Source organism: Ranitomeya imitator, chromosome 3 (assembly GCF_032444005.1).
Source record: "Ranitomeya imitator isolate aRanImi1 chromosome 3, aRanImi1.pri, whole genome shotgun sequence".
NCBI classification, from domain to species: domain Eukaryota; kingdom Metazoa; phylum Chordata; class Amphibia; order Anura; family Dendrobatidae; genus Ranitomeya; species Ranitomeya imitator.
This window is the reverse complement of record NC_091284.1, coordinates 61,922,984-61,942,135: the sequence shown is the minus strand read 5'-3', so window position 1 is coordinate 61,942,135 and position 19,152 is coordinate 61,922,984. Positions and strand designations below refer to the sequence as shown.

Sequence of the window (19,152 nt, the reverse complement as noted above, 5' to 3'; positions counted from 1 at the left end):
ACATCCCTTTCTCCCAATCTGGGGTCTGCAGCATCGTCCCACTCTTGCCTCCACCAGCAGCGACCCTGGAACCCCACTACAAAGCAGCCACCACCCCGGTAAGCAATAAGAAACATTGATTGTAAGAAGCACCACCATTTTATTAAAAAAAAAGTTTTTTTTCTTATTTTTCTCCTCAAAATTTGGGGTGCATCTTATAATCCGATGCGTCTTATAAACCGCAAAATACGGTATATAAATTTTATAGAATATTGCTGTACATGAAAAGTGACTTTAAAAAAAAAAAAAAAGAAAAAAGCAAATGATGAATCGGGCCCCACGTTACATGGATAGTGATTCAGAGACAGCCAGATGCTATGCTATATTGCTATGCACGGCTGGCCTTGGCTTACCTCGGCCATACCAGCTGACTTCTTTCTTTTTTTTTCTTGTCCTGTGTTTTCATTGACCAGTAACTTCACATATTCACTTAGAGTTAAATTGTCTATTAAAGAATATCTGATATAATGGCTCCAATGTGCAGCTACGTACCTGGTCCTTTAGCTCCGGATCTAACTCTCCCTAACCGGAAGATGACTGCTCGCTCATATTCCTGAACGATCTACAAAGAGAACATGTCTTATTAATGTTTAGAGCGTGGATCAAGTAATTCATTAAATAAGAACTTTACAAGCAGTGAATTACTGTTTGCCCTATTCTGTACATAAAGCATAAAAATCATAGCTATAGCTACGGATATGGGCCCACCCAGCAATAGGGTCCAAAAAAAGGGTCCAACTCGATTCTGAGCAGAGGTCTGGTTAATTATCACGGACGATGAAAAATTAATCACTGGGATCTCATGATAATAACATTTCCGGCAGTGACATAACCGTCTGCATTATTCAAAGGTTCACAGTGGAGTAGATAAAGAAATCTCCTGCTCGCGATGTGGAGAACACTTGCAGCATAAACTGACCTGCCCGGCAGATTCGATAACCGAACCGTATAAATTTATACTGCCAGATGTCAATGTGGATTTTATCCTTTTTAATCCAGTGGTTTAAAGGAAACGTTCTACTCTGAAACATTGCAGCATTTCATAATAATAATATACATTTAACCTCTTCATCTGAGGTATTTCCGTTTTTGCGTTTTCATTTTTTGCTCCCCTTCTTCCCAGAGCAATAACTTTTTTAATTTTGGGTCAATATGGCCATGTGAGGGCTTGTTTTTGCGGGAAAAGTTGTACTTTTGAAAGACACCATTGGTTTTAACATATCGTGTACTGAAAACGGGGACAAAATTCCAAATGTGGTGAAATTGAAAAAAAACAAAAAACAGTTTTTTGTTTTTTTCTTTTTAAAAAAAAATAAATCATTAAATGCTAAAACTGACCTGCCATTATGATTCTCCAGGTCACTACGAATTCATAGACACCAAACATGTAGGTGGTGGAAAAAAAATCCAAACTTTGGTTAAAAAAAAATAAAAATGGCGCCATTTTCCAAGACGTGTAGTGTCTTCATTTTTCATGATCTGTGGCTGGTGAGGGCATATTTTTTGTGCACTGGGCTAACGTTTTTATTGATACAATTTTGGTGCAGATTCGATCGCCTGTTAATGCATTTCATTGCAAAGTCACGGCGACCAAAAAACGTAATTCTGAAGTTTTGAATTTTTTTCTCGTTACACCATTTAGTGATCAGGTTAATTAATTTTTTATATTGATAGATCGGACAATTCTGAACGCAGCGACACCAAATATGTGTATATTTGATTTTTTTTAATTGTTTTATTTTGAATGGGGCAAAAAGGGGGTGATTTGAATTTTTATATTTTTTTACTTTTTTAGTATTTTTAAAAACTTCTTTTTTTAACTTTTTACATGCTTCAATAGTCTCCATAGGATACTAGAAGCTGCAGTACTTTGATCTCCTTTGCTACACACAGGCGATGATCAGATCGCCTGTGTGTAGCAGAAATGCTCACTTGCTATGAATGCCGACCACTGATACAGGTCTGCTGGAGACCTCTGGTTGTCTTGCTAACCTATCGGTGACCCGCGATCATGTGACGGGGTCACCGATGATGAGCGGGATTTATGACGCGCTTCCGGTAAGCATGAGTTAAATGCCAGAGATTGACAGCGGCATTTAACTAGTCAACAGTTGCGGGTGGATCACGATTACACCCACGGTTGTTGCGGGCACATGTCAGCTGTACAGATCAGCTGTCATGTGCCTAGAAAGGTGCGGGCTCAGAGTCGAAGCCCGCATCAAACAGGGGGAGTCCAGCATCGGTGTACTATTACGTCCGATTTTGGAAAGGGGTTAAAGGCCAGCGGGAGCACATGATGAACAGGTGACTAGTTCAAGAAGCCCACTTGGATTGCACTGGTAGCCATGTTACTCTGTGGGTCGAATCCAAATCGACAATGCAAGTCTATGGGTCTGTGGTATACATTGGACTGCATATGGACTGCGATTTTCAGACTGACATAGTAATAATAATAATAATCTTTTTATTTACAGTACAGACCAAAAGTTTGGACACACCTTCTCATTTAAAGATTTTTCTGTATTTTCATGACTATGAAAATTGTAAATTCACACGGAAGGCATCAAAACTATGAATTAACACATGTGGAATTATATACTTAACAAAAAAGTGTGAAACAACTGAAAATATGTCTTATATTCTAGGTAAAGTAGCCACCTTTTGCTTTGATGACTGCTTTGCACACTCTTGGTATTCTCTTGATGAGCTTCAAGAGGTAGTCGCCAGGAATGGTTTTCACTTCACAGGTGTGCCCTGTCAGGTTTAATAAGTGGGATTTCTTGCCTTATAAATGGGGTTGGGACTATCAGTTGTGTTGTGCAGAAGTCTGGTGGATACACAGCTGATAGTCCTACTGAATAGACTGTTAGAATTAGCATTATGGCAAGAAAAAAGCAGCTAAGTAAAGAAAAACGAGTGGCCATCGTTACTTTAAGAAATTAATGTCAGTCAGTCCGAAAAATTGGGAAAACTTTGAAAGTTTCCCCAAGTGCAGTGGCAAAAACCATCAAGCACTACAAAGAAAATGGCTCACATGAGGTCCGCCCCAGGAAAGGAAGACCAAGAGTCACCTCTTCTTCTGAGGATAAGTTTATCCGAGTCACCAGCCTCAGAAATCACAGGTTAACAGCAGCTCAGATTAGAGACCAGGTCAATGCCACACAGAGTTCTAGCAGCAGACACATCTCTACAACAACTCTTAAGAGGAAACTTTGTGCAGCAGGCCTTCATAGTAAAATAGCTGCTAGGAAACCACTGCTAAGGACAGGCAACAAGCAGAAGAGACTTGTTTGGGCTAAAGAACACAAGGAATGTTCATTAGACCAGTGGAAATCTGTGCTTTGGTCTGATGAGTCCAAATTTGAGATCTTTGGTTCCAACCACCGTGTCTTTGTGCGACGCAGAAAAGCTGAACGGATGGACTCTACATGCCTGGTTCCCATCGTGAAGCATGGAGGAGGAGGTGTGATGGTGTGGGGGTGCTTTGCTGGTGACACTGTTGTGGATTTAGTCAAAATTGAAGGCATACTGAACCAGCATGGCTACCACAGCATCTTGCAGCAGCATGCTATTCCATCCGGTTTGCATTTAGTTGGAACATCATTTATTTTTCAACAGGACAATGACCCCAAACACACCTCCAGGCTGTGTAAGGGCTATTTGACCAAGAAGGAGAGTGATGGGGTACTACGCCAGATGACCTGGCCTCCAGAGTAACCGGACCTGAACCCAATCGAGATGGTTTGGGGTGAGCTGGACCGCAGAGTGAAGGCAAAAGGACTAACAAGTGCTAAGCATCTCTGGGAACTCCTTCAAGATTGTTGAAAGATCATTCCCGGTGACTACCTCTTGAAGCTCATCAAGAGAATGCCAAGAGTGTGCAAAGCAGTTATCAAAGCAAAAGGTGGCTACTTTGAAGAATCTAGAATTTAAGTCATAATTTCAGTTGTTTCACACTTTTTTGTTAAAGGGAACCTGTCACCCCCAAAATCGAAGATGAGCTAATCCCACCGGCATCAGGGGCTTATCTATAGCATTCTGTAATGCTGTAGATAAGCCCCCGATGTATCCTGAAAGATGAAAAAAGAGGTTAGATTATACTCACCCAGGGGCGGTCCCGGTATGATGGGCGTCGTGGTCCGGTCCGGGGCCTCCCATCTTCTTACGATGACGTCCTCTTGTCTTCCCACTGCGGCTCCGGCGCAGGCGTACTTTGTCTGTCCTGTTGAGGGCAGAGCAAAGTACTGCAGTGCGAAGGCACCGGGAAAGGTCAGAGAGGCCCGACACCTGCGCACTGCAGTACTTTGCTCTGCCCTCAACAGGGCAGACAAAGTACGCCTGCGTCGGAGCCGCAGTGTGAAGACCAGAAGAGGATGGACCGCCCCCCCCAGGTGAGTATAATCTAACATCTTTTTCTCATCTTTCAGGATACATCGGTGGCTTATCTACAGCATTACAGAATGCTGTAGATAAGCCCCTAATGCTGGTGGGCTTAGCTCATCTTTAATTTTGGGGGTGACAGGTTCCCTTTAACAAAAAGGTGTGAAACAACTGAAATTATGACATATTCTAGGTTCTTCAAAGTAGCCACCTTTTGCTTTGATGACCGCTTTCCACACTGCTTTGCTTAGCTCATCTTCGATTTTGGGGGTGACAGGTTCCCTTTAAGTATATAATTCCACATGTGTTAATTCATAGTTTTGATGCCTTCAGTGTGAATGTACAATTTTCATAGTCATGAAAATACAGAAAAATACAGAAGGTGTGTCCAAGCTTTTGGTCTGTACTGTATATAGCACCAACATGTTCCGCAGCACTTTAGTTTGCACACAGTCCCTGATGGGAGTCACAATTCCCTATCAGTATGTCTTTGGAAAGTGGGAGGAAACCAGAGAACCTGGAGGAAACCCACGCAAACACGGGGTTTCAAGAAACACTGATCCCACTCTGATCAGCACAATGGAACTTTTTCCTCGGATGGAGAGAAAACTGTAGTGTGCACCAGCCCTTAGAGCAGGGGTGCGGAACCTCAGGCCCCAGGGCCATTTATGGCCCTCGATGACCTTTTACCAGGCCCCCGACAGATTCTCAGGGGCTGCATTCTTGGGCAGGGAGGTGTATTTTGATTACAACCAGCTGATTAATTTCTTCTTGCTCTGGTAGAACACCCATGCAGTGTTCACTACTGAACACTGAAGGGCATGCAATGAAAGATTACGTCCTGACACCAGTGCCAGAGTCAGGACTGTATAAAGCAATAGAAGCATTGTGAATAACATTTCATAAAATCTCATTCACACCTGGTAGAGAAAATGTACGGCGCAAATTAACTTGCACTGCAGATTTAAAGCCAGACGTGTGTGGAAATGTGCTGTGGAAATGACCCATGTACAAATAAGCCTCGTTTATATGAAAATAAGAAATCTCTTTAGTTGATTAATAATAGTTTGTAATTTACTTTACCTTGATGCAAGACCACATTGAAATGGGAAAAGTAAAAAGAACCAACAAAAAGGAAAAGAAGATCAGCAGGTATCCGCAGCAGCCTATGCCTTTCTTTCCTAAGACAGAAAATAGAAAGAGTCCATTTATGAAAGCTCATCAGTGACATGATCTTCTTGTTACTACACATCCTACTTTACTGGCTGCATTTCTACTGTCTCGTTGTAACACGGATTAGGAATTGCTAAGGCTACTTTCATACTAGCGTCATTTGGCCTCCGTCGCAATGCGTCGTTTTGGAGAAAAAACGCATCCTGCAAAGTTGCCCGCAGGATGCGTTTTTTCTCCATAGACTTTCATTAGCGACGCATTGCGACGGATGCGTAGTGTTTTGGCGGACCGTTGGCACAAAAAACGCTACATGTAACATTTTTTGGGCGTCGTGTCTGCCATTTCCGACCGCGCATGCGCGGCCGGAACTCCGCCCCCTCCTCCCCGGATCTTACAATGGGGCAGCGGATGCGTTGAAAAACTAAATCCGCTGCCCTGTTGTGATTTACTTCACAGCATGCGTCGGTACGGGCCCGTCGCAGTGTGAAAGTAGCCTTAAAGGGAACCTGTCAGCAGGATTGTGCGCAGTAACCTACAGACAGTGTCAGGTCGGCACGTTCTACTGATTAAAATGATACCTTGGTTGATGAAATCCGGCTTGTGGTTCTTGCTTTCAGTTAATGATATGCTCGTGCTCCGGGGTGGTCTGTGGGGGGGGGGGCTTTGTAGTGCTCTGCTTACATATTCATGTGTATGGCTTCTGACAGGTCACTGATCCCTCAATGATCTGCCCCTTATTTTACATATTGCATAGAATATTGTTTGAAAAAAAAAATCACATTCCTCAGGCAGGCGGCGGCGCCTGCGTTGTAGCATGATACAATCTATAATATGCCGGTTTTCATTTTATTTAGACATAGTTATTTTGCAAAAAAAAATAATCTTCATCAAAATGGCGCCGATGGCCGTGCCTGCGCAGTAGCAGCCGCCATCTTGATGGAGCCCAATTTTTTTTCCTCTAACAAAATGGCGCCGGGGCGGAACCTACGCAGTAACATCTGTCGGAACGCAATATATGCTACTGCACAGGCGAGGCCGCCGGCGCCATTTTGATTAAGATTTTTTTATTTTTTCAAACAAAACTATATGTCTAAATAAAATGAAAAACGGCATATTATAGATTGTATCATGCTAACTAAGCAAAGTACTGCAGTGCGCATGCGCCGGGGCTCTTTGACCCTTTCCAGCACCTGCGTATTGCAGTACGCCTGCACAGGAGCGCGATGCCGGGGAGCGTGTGTGGATGATGCAGGGTCGCGTCATCCACAAGAAGCCAGAAGGAGGGCGGCAATCATAAGATGGGGGACGCTGGACCAAGACCTGCGACACCCATCGGACCGGACCGCCCCACAGGTGAGTATAATAAAAGTTATTTTTCAGTTCTTCCAGGTCGGGTTGGAGGCTTATATACAGCATTATAGAATGCTATATATGCTGACATTATAGAATGCTCACATTATAGAATGCTGTATATGCTGACATTATAGAATGCTGACATTATAGACATTATAGAATGCTGTATATCAGCCCTGAAAGGTGATGGCCGCATCTTATATCAGCCAAGACTGATGACAGGTTCCCTTTAATGAAAACTATGGATATATACTGTTTATCCAAAAATAGTAATTATTAGTTAAAACATTACTGTACTTAGACATCACTGTGTATTATTCCAGTGGAAAGAGACATAAATTGAAATTTAAAAAAAAATGATGGTTAACTGGATGGACATGAAAAATGCAGAATTAGTAAAATTTACTTAGTTCCCATGAATTTTACAGAACTCCTTTGTAGCAAAATAAATTGTTTTCTACACAACTGTAACTTTATAAACAATCAATACGTCCCAAAAACACTCATCTTACCAGGGTCTGGTTCTGCATGGGTCTGTTTGTCCACAGATCGTCCCGGCTTCTCCTGGTCATTGGTCTCCATATCTGGCTGCACTTTGTTATGCGTCTGAACACATATCCCAGTATGGCGTCTTTCCTCACTGTACATGCAAGTAAAAAACAGGACTGACGTCAACAAACCTTCATATAGATGTGATCTTCAACAGCGATAGACACAACTCATATTTTGTGGACTTACAAGTGATGGGATGAGATGTTTTATACAGAAGAACATGGACCATAGCTGTAAACAATAAGCGGTAACCAAGATATCATTTCCATGTCACTTACAGGCTTTGTAATATAATCCTTCACCGCGATATATTGTAGAGCAACAGGATCACCCACAATAATGAACGAGGACAAGTCACCTGGAATTGGGTTACAGGATTCACCCTCTAGAAGATATTAATAGGCTGGGCACAGGGGCTTTAGCACAGGTGAGAATTGATTAAAAAAAAGAGTATTTCCCCGATATGTTGTTTACAGGGGCACTATGTTAAAACCCAGTGATCAACTGGAATCTTGTCAAGGATCAACTCAAAAATGGGTTTCAATGGACAGACGTCTGCCATGAAATTCCATCTAGCAGAATCCAGGAGCACCCTTTCACCCCTATACATAGATCTGGCCTTTGGTGAAGTGGCCATTAGGTTGCACCCATGAAGTAGATGCTGTCTGATGGAGCTAGTCATGGGAAAATACACTAGATGGACAAAAAAATGGATATTACACCCTAAAGAACCTTTTTTTTACATCCCATTTTAATTCCATGGGCATTAAAATGGAGGTGGTCCCCTTTTTGCTGCTACAACTTCCACTCTTCTGGGAAGAATTTCTACAAGAGTTTGGAGGTGTCTGTGGGAATTTTTGGCCCATTCATCTAGAAGAGCATTTATGAGGTTTGACAGTGATTGAGGAAATGTCCGGGCTCACAATCTCCATTCTAGTTAATCCAAAAGGTGTTAAAGTTCGAGCTCAGTGCCGCCGGCGAGGTTCTTCCATACCAAACTCTCCCAACCATGGACTTTGCTTTGTGCATTGGGGCACAGTCAAGGAGACAATAAAAAAGGGCCTTCCTCAAACTGTTCCCCCAAAGTTGGAAGCATACAATAATCCAAAATGTTTTTATGCTGAAGTATTAAGATTTCTCTTTACTGAAACTAAAAGACTTAGACCAACTACCGAAAAACAAGTCCATAGCATTATCCCTCCTCCATCAATCTTTACAGTTGTCAGTATGCAGTCAGGCGGGTAACATTCTCCTGGCATTCGCCAAACCCAGGCTCGTTCATCAGATGCCAGATAGAGAAGTGTGATCCGTCACTACACAGAACATGTTTCCACTGCTCCAGGGTCCAGTGGTGATGCCACTCAATCTGACATTTGGCATTGCTGATTGGCTTTGTAAACCCACACCATCTGCAGCACAGTTTTTGTTCAGCACAATGGAAACATTTATGCCCTCTGCTCCTCAGCACTCGGTGTCCTCTCTTTGTGCAAATTTACATGGTCTCTACTTCATGGCTGAGTTACTGCCGTGCCTTCCACTTTTCACACCAATTTTCAATAACACCAATATTTCTTCCCTCCTGGAATCAGCGAGCTCTGTAGAATGACCTGTTCTTTAACAAAAGTTAGCAAAGGGAGATGAATGCGCTGGATTTTATACACTGGAGCAATGGGACTGAACGAAAACGTAAAAAAAAAAAAAAATCAATGATTAAGAGGCATGCACCAACACTTTTCTCTCTGTCAGGACAGAATTCTGGTATTAAACTGCTTAGAAGGTCACACTTTTTGCACAACTCTTAGTTGAGTAAAAATGTTGCTACTTTTGGTGTTTTTATGCCAATGAGGGCCAGCTCCACCAACCTTTAGAGCAACTGTGAAAGGACCAAATAAAAAAGCTAACTATGCTCCCGGCTCAGACAAAATCTAAATGCTGCAGCTGATCATCAGCCACTGACTGGCTGCAGTACATCGAGTGGCCTCTGATTGGCTGCAGTACATCATTGAGCAGCCTTTGATTGGGTGCAGTGCATCATTGAGCACACATGGTTGATCATGGGGCAGTGATGTTGGCCTGAGATATCAGTATCTTTTTTTTCACCCCCTGGACCTATCACAACCCCTGGCAAAAATTATGGAATCACCGGCCTTGGAGGATGTTCATTCAGTTGTTTAATTTTGTAGAAAAAAAAGCAGATCACAGACATGGCACAAAACTAAATTTGTTTCAAATGGCAACTTTCTGGCTTTAAGAAACTCTAAAAGAAATCAAGAACAAAAAAAGTGGTAGTCAATAATGGTTACTATTTTTAACCAAGCATAGGGGAAAAATTATGGAATCACTCAATTCTAAGGAAAAAATTTTGGAATCACCCTGTAAATTTTCATACCCAAAAATAACACCTGCATCAAATTAGATCTGCTCGTTAGTCTGCATCTAAAAAGGAGTGATCACACCTTGGAGAGCTGTTGCAAGAAAGTGGACTGACATGGCTCCAACACGAGAGATGTCAATTGAAACAAAGGAGAGGATTATCAAATTAAAAGAGGGTAAATCATCATGCAAAGTTGCAAAATATGTTGGTTGTTCACAGTCAGCTGTGTCTAAAATCTGGGCCAAATACAAACAACATGGGAAGGTTGTTAAAGGCAAACATACTGGTAGACCAAGGAAGACATCAAAGCGTCAAGACCGGAAACTTAAAGCAATATGTCTCCAAAACAGGAAATGCACAACAAAACAAATGAGGAACGAATGGGTGGAAACTGGAGTCAACATCTGTGACCAAACTGTAAGAAACTGCCTAAAGGAAATGGGATTTATGTACAGAAAAGCTAAACAAAAGCCATCATTAACACCTAAACAGTAAAAAACAAGGTTACAATGGGCCAAGGAAAAGCATTAGTGGACTGTGGATGACTGGATGAAAGTCATATTCAGTGATGAATCACGAATCTGCATTGGGCAAGGTGATGATGCTGGAACTTTTGTTTGGTGCCGTTCCAATGAGATTTATAAAGATGACTGCCTGAAGAGAACATGCAAATTTCCACAGTCATTGATGATATGGGGCTGCATGTCAGGTAAAGGCACTGGGGAGATGGCTGTCATTACATCTTCAATAAATGCACAAGTTTATGTTAATATTTTGGACACTTTTCTTATCCCATCAATTGAAAGGATGTTTGGGAATGATGAAATCATTTTTCAAGATGATAATGCATCCTGAGCATGTGTCTGCTCAAATTGTTATAAACAGACTCCATGAGGGTGGTATGAGAGTCCAACATCCACAAGTGGGTGTTGGTCTGTACATGCAGGGCAATTGGCATTTGCCAGAGAATACCAAGGCTGGCAGATTCAATATTGGAGCCCTGTGCTCTTCACGGATGAGAGCAGGTTCACACTGAGCACATGTGACAGAATCTGGAGATGCCTGCAACATCCCCTAGCATGACCAGTATGAGAGTGGGTCAGTAATAATGTGGGAAGGCATTTCTTTGGAGGGCTCCATGTGCTAGCCAGAGGTACCGTGACTGCTATTAGGATCCTCAGACCCATAGTGAGAACATATGAAGGTGCACTGGGCTCTGGGTTCCTTTTGATACATGACAATGCTAAGCCTCATGTGGCTGAAGTGTGTCACTAGTTCCTGATTGATGAAGGCATTGATGTTATGGACTGGCCCGCCTGTTTCCCAGACCTGAATCCAATCGAGCACATCTGGGACATCATGTCTTGTTACATCCAGCAACTCCACACTGCACCACAGACTGTCAAGGAGTTGACTGATGCATTACTCCAGGTCTGGGAGTAGAGCATCTACCACCTCATCAGGAGCATGCCCAGGTGATGTAGGGAGGTCATACAGGCACGTGGAGGCCACGCACACTACTGAGCATCATTTCCTTGTCTTGAGGCATTTCTACTGAAGATCAGCCTGTAATTTGATTTTCCACTTTGATTTTGAGCATCATTCCAACTCCAGACCTCCATGGGATATTCATTTTGATATTTTTTATGTTTTATTGTTCTCAACTCAGTCCACTATGCAATGAATAAAAAATTGGAATATTTCATTCAGTGATATCCAAGATGTGGGATTTTAGCGTTCCCTTTATTTTTTTGAGCAGAGAATGATCTACTTGGACTCATGTCCCTGGTTTTTTAATCCGCATCCAAAGTCTAACTCACAAAACCTGTTCTACAGCCTATTGGGATATAAAAGTCCCCCAGAACTATTAATGGGTTATCCTACTATCCTACAATAACAATGTGATATGAGAATGTATATACTGTACATTGTATATCATTATCTAATTTGCTTCCTAATGTTTCTTTTCCTTTTTGTGTCCAACACTGATCTACCGAGTGATATTACTCTATTGTCTATTATGGACAGTGAGACTTCGTTCTTATGAAGCGATGGTTGGGGGACCACCATGGTCCAAGAAGACTACTGTACACAAGATGAGGTACACAAGATGAGGTGCAAACAACAAAGGTTAGATTTATTGGAAGGCAAGGAATGAAGTGGATGAGGAAGGTGCAAACAGGGGTATGCAATGCCAAAAGATAATTTTCAAGAGTTATATTCTTTAGCTTGTCCGTAAAATAGCACGGTGCTCCAACTGTTACAGACTCAATATATGTCACACAAGTAAATGCAAACAATAAACAAAGAATTATGCTACTCAACATATAACCTCCCTGGCCTTTACTAAGCAGGCCTCACGGCTGCCATGTTCTGTCTATTGAAGGATACACTAGGCCCTAACATGTGCACAAAACAGGAACAAACTCATGGTGATGTTGGGGACTCAGATCCAGTCCTGGGGGGCCCAAAACAGTCTAGTACGGTGGTGCGCACGGCTTTTTGTCAGCTCCGTGAAACATGGTCTTCTCCTTGCTTCTGGGTCCTGGAGGTGCTCCGGGAAACTGTAAATCCCTTTCTCGGGATCTTCGGGGCTCCTCGAACTAACACAGGACAGCCACCCTCGCTGCACCCAGAAAAGTCTGTCAAATCTCACAAGTACACTCCGTTACAGGCTGGGGGTCCTCTCTTGCAGCTATATCAGGACACAGTTCTCCTCTCTTGCAGCTATCAGCACAAAGTTCTCTCTGCAGCAGCCTCAGCTCACACACGCAGTTCAGGTTCCACCCCTGCCATCTGCCTAGTCCAGTTCATTCACACAGTCTATTGCAGGGGAGAAGCAGAACATTCCATCCTGCCAGACAAGGGGGTGCAGTCTCTTAAAGTAACAGCGTGTTCCTTACTGTCCATAACAGCACCACCCTCCTACATGCCTCCCTTCTTAATGATGGTGGTCCTCGGCCATTACAGCATCAAGGTCAAAGTGTAATGAAGGAACATGCAATGCGGAAACAGCACATATAGGGGAGGCAACAAAGTTGTAAAAACAGACAGAGCACACTGTTCTACATATCGGACTGGTGGAACCCCTGCATTAGACCTCTGGGATCTCCGAAGCTCTTGGCTGTCAGGCAAGGCTTGACTATCTTCCAGAGGAACACTTGCTGCAGGAGTCATCGTGGGCTCTTGTCTGGTCTCGTCCTCGCGTAGCGGTACTGGTACATCCATGGGATTACCGTCTCTGTGCGGCTGAGGAACCCCTACTGTGTCACGGACGGTCCACCACTCGTCATCGATTTCACAATCAGGCATGACAGATTCAGGAAGTGGAGTAGTGCCTTCAGGCGACAATGGTGTAGAACAGACCTGAGGCCGGCAGGGCCGCAGTATAATTCTGTGAAGTACTCTAGGGGCGGACGCCTCACTCAATCTGCACCTTGTAGACAGGGCCATTAGCATACACTCGCTCGATTACTCTGTAAGGCTGTACTTCCTATCTCTTACGTAGTTTTCAATTGGGGCGGTTCTCTCTGACTAATACTTGGTCTCCGGGTTGGAGCGGTAACTCTTGTCGGTTTGCGGCCCGTATGTTCTTTTTCTTGCAGCTGCTGACCTGCCAACCATCGTATCATTTGTAATCGTTGCCGATGCTCTTTCACCCATGAGGTGACAGTTCACTCCATCAGCTCCTCTGGCTGTTCCAAATTCAGCTCAATGATCTCTCGTCCAGCTCTTCCAAACAGCAGTAGATAGGGGGTATAACCCGTGGTGGAGTGGACCCAATTGTTTTAGGTCCAAACCAACTCTGGCAGGTAGTCTGGCCAACACGCCTTCTTATCCTCCTCCAACGTTCTCAGCATTTGAAGTAAGGTTCGGTTGAAGAGTTCACATGCTCCGTTACCTTGAGGGTAGTAAGGGGTGGTCCGGGACCGCTCGATGTCATAGATACGATACAGTTCTTCCATCACCTTGTCTTGGAAACATGCGCCTTGGTCGGAGTGGATGTGCTTTGGGCACCCATACACCCGGATGAAGTCTTGACAGATGGCTCGCGTCGCCGATTCCACAGTCTGATCTCTAGTCGGGGTGACTACTGCAAAATTAGAGAAATGATCGGTCATCACCAAACAGTACTGTAGCCCCCGGGCCGAGTGTCCCACGAGGAGATAGTCGATCATCAAGACTTCTAGCGGTTCCTTAGTTTGTATGGTCTGGATGGGTGCCCTCTGTTCGGTACTCTTAATGAAGTCAAATACTCACCATTGTTGGCAAACCTCTTCAACTACAGACTCCAACCGGGGGCAATACTTATACCGCTGTAACCATTGGTAGGTCTTTGTGGGGCCGAAGTGAGCTCCAAATTCGTGGGCTTCTTTAGCTACTTCTTGAGCCATTCTTCCTGGGATGACAACCTGCCACCTTACTTCCATATCTTTTGGCTGTTGTCTCTTACGATATAGCACTGACTCTCGCACTTCCAGTCTATCCCACTGGTGTAACACACTATTCATTTCAGAGTCCAGATCATATCTCTCGTTTGCCAGGCTTCCGCTTCTGAGTTACCCACCATTTCATCTGTCTCAGCCCTTCGTCTTCATCCTGAACATGTCCCCATTCCTCATTGGTTATCCCCAGGGACCGGGGTAATGCGCAGGCCTCCCTTCTTGACTGGGCCGCAACCACTGGGGGCTTAAACTTACGAAAGTCTGGGGTTTCCTCCTCTTCGAGTTGCTCATCGAGATCCCCCACTGGAGTCTCCACAGTCACTCTTGACAGCCCGTCAGCATTTGCGTTTTCGGCAGCAGAGCGATAACGGATGGTAAAGTCAAATATGGCTAGGCGAGCCACCCACTGTTGTTCTAAGGCCCCCAGTTTAGCATTCTCAAGGTGGGCCAGGGGATTATTGTCTGTTCGAACTTGAATCTTGGTCCCTGTCAGGAAGCCCGCAAACTTCTGTGTCATGGCCCACACCAGAGCCAGGAGCTCTAAACGGAAGGAGCTGTAATTGTGAGGGTTTCTTTCGCTGTCTTGCAGGGACCTGCTGGCATACCCGATGACTCTCTCATGTCCATCCTGTATCTGAGAAAGTACTGCATCAAGTCCATGAAGGCTACCATCTGTGTACAAAAGGAACGGTTGATCGAAATCTGCGTAGGCCAAAATCGGGGCTGAGGTAAGGGCATTTTTTTAATAGCCTGGAAGGCCTTTTCTTGTCTCTGGGCCCAAGGGATGTACTGGGTCTTCAGCACTCCAGTGATCCCCCTCAGCAGCTCATTGAGAGGACCCGGCCACCTTCGCAAAGTCTTTAACAAACCGGCGGTGGTACCCGGCAAGTCCCAGAAAGGCCTCGAGTTCTCTCACTGTTCGAGGGACTGGCCAATTCTGGATAGCAGCTACTTTTTCTCGCGAGGGTAGATCTCTATCTTGTGACACTATGTGGCCCAGGTACTCGATCTCTTTCTTGAAGAGCTGGCACTTCTTTGGTTTCACCTTCAGGTTATGAGCCCGCAGTCTTCCGAGTACCTGTCCAAGCCGGACAAGGTGCTCTTCGAATGAGGCTGAAAACACAATGATGTAATCCAGATAGATCAGGGTAGCCTCAAAATTTAAGTCTCCCAAACACTTTTCCATCAGCCGTTGAAATGTGCCTGGAGCATTGGAGAGCCTGAAGGGCATCCGGTTAAACTCGAACAGCCCCATAGGGAGGATGAAGGCGGTTTTCTCTTTGCCTTTCCATGCCACGGCTACTTGCCAGTATCCGCTTGCTAGGTCCAGGGTGGAGAAGTACTTAGCTTTCCCCAACGCTGTCAAGGATTCCTCTATGCGGGGCAACGGATACGAGTCTCGAACAGTGCAGGCATTGAGTTTCCTGTAATCTACATAGAACCGGATGGTCCCATCCTTTTTCTTGACGAGCACCACCGGGGCTGCCCAAGGGCCCTGACTACTCTGCACCACTCCTGAATCCAGCATCTGCCTCAGTAATGTTTTCACCTCTTGATATATCTTGGGCGGGATCTGCCGGTATCGTTCTCGAATTGGACGAGCTTCTCCGGTCGGTATCTCATGCGTGATGGCTTCAGTACCGCCGAAATCCTTGGCGTGACGGGCGAATGCGGCCTGATTTTCCCACAGCATAGTTTCTATTGCTTGCACACGCTCAGGGCCCAGAGCCTTCACATCCACTTCCATTTGATCAAGGATGACCCATCCACTCCGGGGATGGCATCTCTTCGCCCATCGCAGCAACTGCTAGGGTCCACCCCGCACCTTCTTTCGGATATAAAGACATCTCCTTCTGACTCACCACTTCACCCTTATGTAGGTACACAAGGGCCAGATCTGTCCCTCATGGCAAGTTGACCACCCAGGGGCCCACATTCAAAGCTCTTATGGGGACGTATCCTCGCTGGACTACAGCTATCGTTCGAGCTATCATGACTTCTTGGTCCACTCCTCCGCCTACCACACGCTGAACAATCACTTCCAACCCGTCAAGGTTGCGATGAGTCCCCACTGGAAGGTATACTATAGTTTCTCGCTCGGGAAGCAGGATTACAGGTTCTTTACCAGGAGCTCTGATGACCCCTACCGTCTGATAAGATGGCACACTCTTCTGCGTCCCACAGACGCGGATCAGTCGTTGAAGGGCTTCTTGAGTAGGCTTATGTGTAGTAGCCTTCTTCCAATATCCAGGTCCCTGTTTGGTAAACATAATCTGATCGATTTCACATAGGATATTCATTCCCAGTACTACATGCACATCTTCTTTGATAGGCTAAGGGACTAGCAGGATCCCTTTGGATATTCATCCACACGACCCCTGTGACTGGGATCGGTTGTTGGTTGGCAGAAAACAACCGGATCGATGTCTGTTTTGCTGGCTTGGCCAGGGCTTGGAAATTCTGCCTGAAATACGTTTCTAGCATCGTCGTCACTTGTGACCCGGTATCTATCAGGCAATCCACTAGAACTCCTTCGAATTCAGCATGTAGGATGGGACACCCAGCAATCACGTCTTCGTTATGATATGGAGCGACCTCTCTCCTCGCCTCCCCCGCAGAGTGCCGCACTACTGTGGGGGTTGGTAGTTTAACGGCGGCTTCTGCTGGCCTTGAGTATAGTTACGACAGTCTCTGGCAAGGTGCCCCAGTCCTCCACATTCCCAGCATTGGATGCCTCCTCCTCGCCGAGGGTCACCTCGAGCCTGTCCTCGTGCCTTTGATGCCTGACGGGAGGGGGCTTGCTCCCACTGATCCCATATCGGTCGGGCCGAAGAATGGTTGCATGAGTACGGTGGGTCAGACTGTTGTAATTCCCCCACTCTTCGCTCCATCTGGGTCAGTTTCTCTTGCACATTGACAAGGGACCACTGCAAGTCTTGCACCACCTGGACCAGCACCTCCTGATGGTTTAGGTCCCTTTTGGTATTGGCGCCCTGGACACACATCACACCAGACGCGTAGCTCTCTTCTTTACTTCGTGCCACTGTTTCCACCAGGATTTGACGAAACGGAAGAGCCAGATCTGCCCGGACCCGTTCTGACAGTGCTCGCCTCAAGGATGTGCTGAGCAGTCCCAGAATGAATTGCTCCCGGAGTATCCGGTATTTAGAGCCCATGCCGCCAAATTCATCCGCCTCCTTTCTCTGCACCTCCGCTAACACTTCTTGCAGTGCTGTTGCATACTGAGAAATTCCTTCTTCTTCCCGCAGCAGCCTAGAGAAAATTTTGGTGCGAAGGTGTCCGGCGCTAGCAGTCTCGCCGTAGATCTCTTCCAAGAACATCACTAGCTCCTTCAGGGTACTGTGGGTGAGTTCTGGTTGTAGGCAGACGTTTCTACGGGCTTCTCCCTCTAGGGCAATTAAAGCAATGTCCGCTTCAAAGTCTGGGCTGATGTTATAAATCTTCAGGGTGCTTTGCAGCCAGGACACCCAGTCGGAAAGTGGCATATTACTGCCGTCAAACTTTGGTAGCACACTAAATATGGTGCCCATAGGGAGTGACCTTGCAGGAGTCCCACCAATGCCCACAGCATCTCCATTAACAATAGCATTCCCGCAGTTGCTGTCTGCTGCCTCCATCTTGGTGACAGTACCCTGCTTGCAGCACCACTTGAAGCGATGGCCAGGGGACCACTATGGTGCAGGAAGACTACTGTACACAAGATGAGGTGCAAACAACAAAGGGTAGATTTATTGGAAGGCAAGGAATGAAGTGGATGAGGAAGATGCAAACAGGGGTATGCAATGGCAAAAGATAATTTACAAGAGTTATATTCTTTAGCTTGTCCGTAAAATAGCATGGTGCTCCAACTGTTACAGACTCAATATATGTGACACAAGTAAATGCAAACAATAAACAAAGAATGATGCTACTCTACGTATAACCTCCTTGGCCTTTACTAAGCAGGCCTCACGGCTGCCGTGTTCTGGCTATTGAAGCCTACACTAGGCCCTAACATGCACAAAACAGGAACAAACTCACGGTGATGTTGGGGACTCGGATCCAGTCCCGCGGGATCCCCAACATTCTAGTATGGTTTTGCGCATGGCTTTCTGTTAGCTCCGTGAAACGTGGTCTCCTCCTTGCTTCTGGGTCCTGGAGGTGCTCCGGGAAACTGTAAATCCTTTTCTCGGTATCTTCGTGGCTTATCGAATTAACACAGGACAGCCACCCTCGCTGCACCCGGAAAAGTCTGTCAAATCTCACAAGTACACTCTGTTACAGGCTGGGGGTTCTCTCTTGCAGCTATATCAGGACACAGTTCTCCTCTCTTGCAACTATCAGCACAAAGTTCTGCAGCAGCCTCAGCTCACACACACTGTTCAGGCTCAACCTCTGCCATCTGCCTAGTCCAGTTCATTCATGCAGTCTATTGCAGGGGAAAAGCAGAACATTCCATCCTGCAAAACAAGGGGGTGCAGTCTTTTAAAGTAACAGCGTGTTCCTTACTGTCCATAACAGCACCACCCTCCTACACTTACACCTGTAAAATTATGGCATTTATGGTTCTTGAATATTATTTGGCACCCATTGTAAAGTCAACATCTGTTTTATTATTTTCTTTTAATTATCTCCCTTTAATCATGCAGGGATTGTCTAACAAACTGGCAATCCCTGCATGTGTTGCGGCTGTTGAACAGCCACAAAACATGCGAGGCCTTTTTTAAGCACACAGAAAATACTCGATTAGGAAACGAGCATACTCAGCTAACACCTTACCCAAGCATGCTCACTCATCACTAATTTTTATGTAAAAACTACTTGCTATTCATATGT

General features: G+C 45.2%; 1 protein-coding gene across 4 annotated transcripts in view; it reads right to left on the bottom strand.

Moving 5' to 3' along the window:
* Window positions 1–19,152, bottom strand: part of LOC138672692 (stomatin-like) — a 179,527-nt gene that overhangs the window by 13,807 nt on the left and 146,568 nt on the right. For 3 of the 4 annotated variants that reach the window (XM_069760908.1, XM_069760907.1, XM_069760906.1), the window contains 3 exons: window positions 7,458–7,585; window positions 5,503–5,600; window positions 532–601 (listed from right to left, as the gene is read on the bottom strand). In XM_069760908.1, the coding sequence (XP_069617009.1) occupies window positions 532–601; window positions 5,503–5,600; window positions 7,458–7,527 (238 nt within the window). In that variant the 5' untranslated portion in view covers window positions 7,528–7,585. Of the gene's footprint in view, window positions 1–531; window positions 602–5,502; window positions 5,601–7,457; window positions 7,586–18,357; window positions 18,553–19,152 lie in introns of those variants that run through there. The other variant, XM_069760905.1, reaches the window with a different exon arrangement.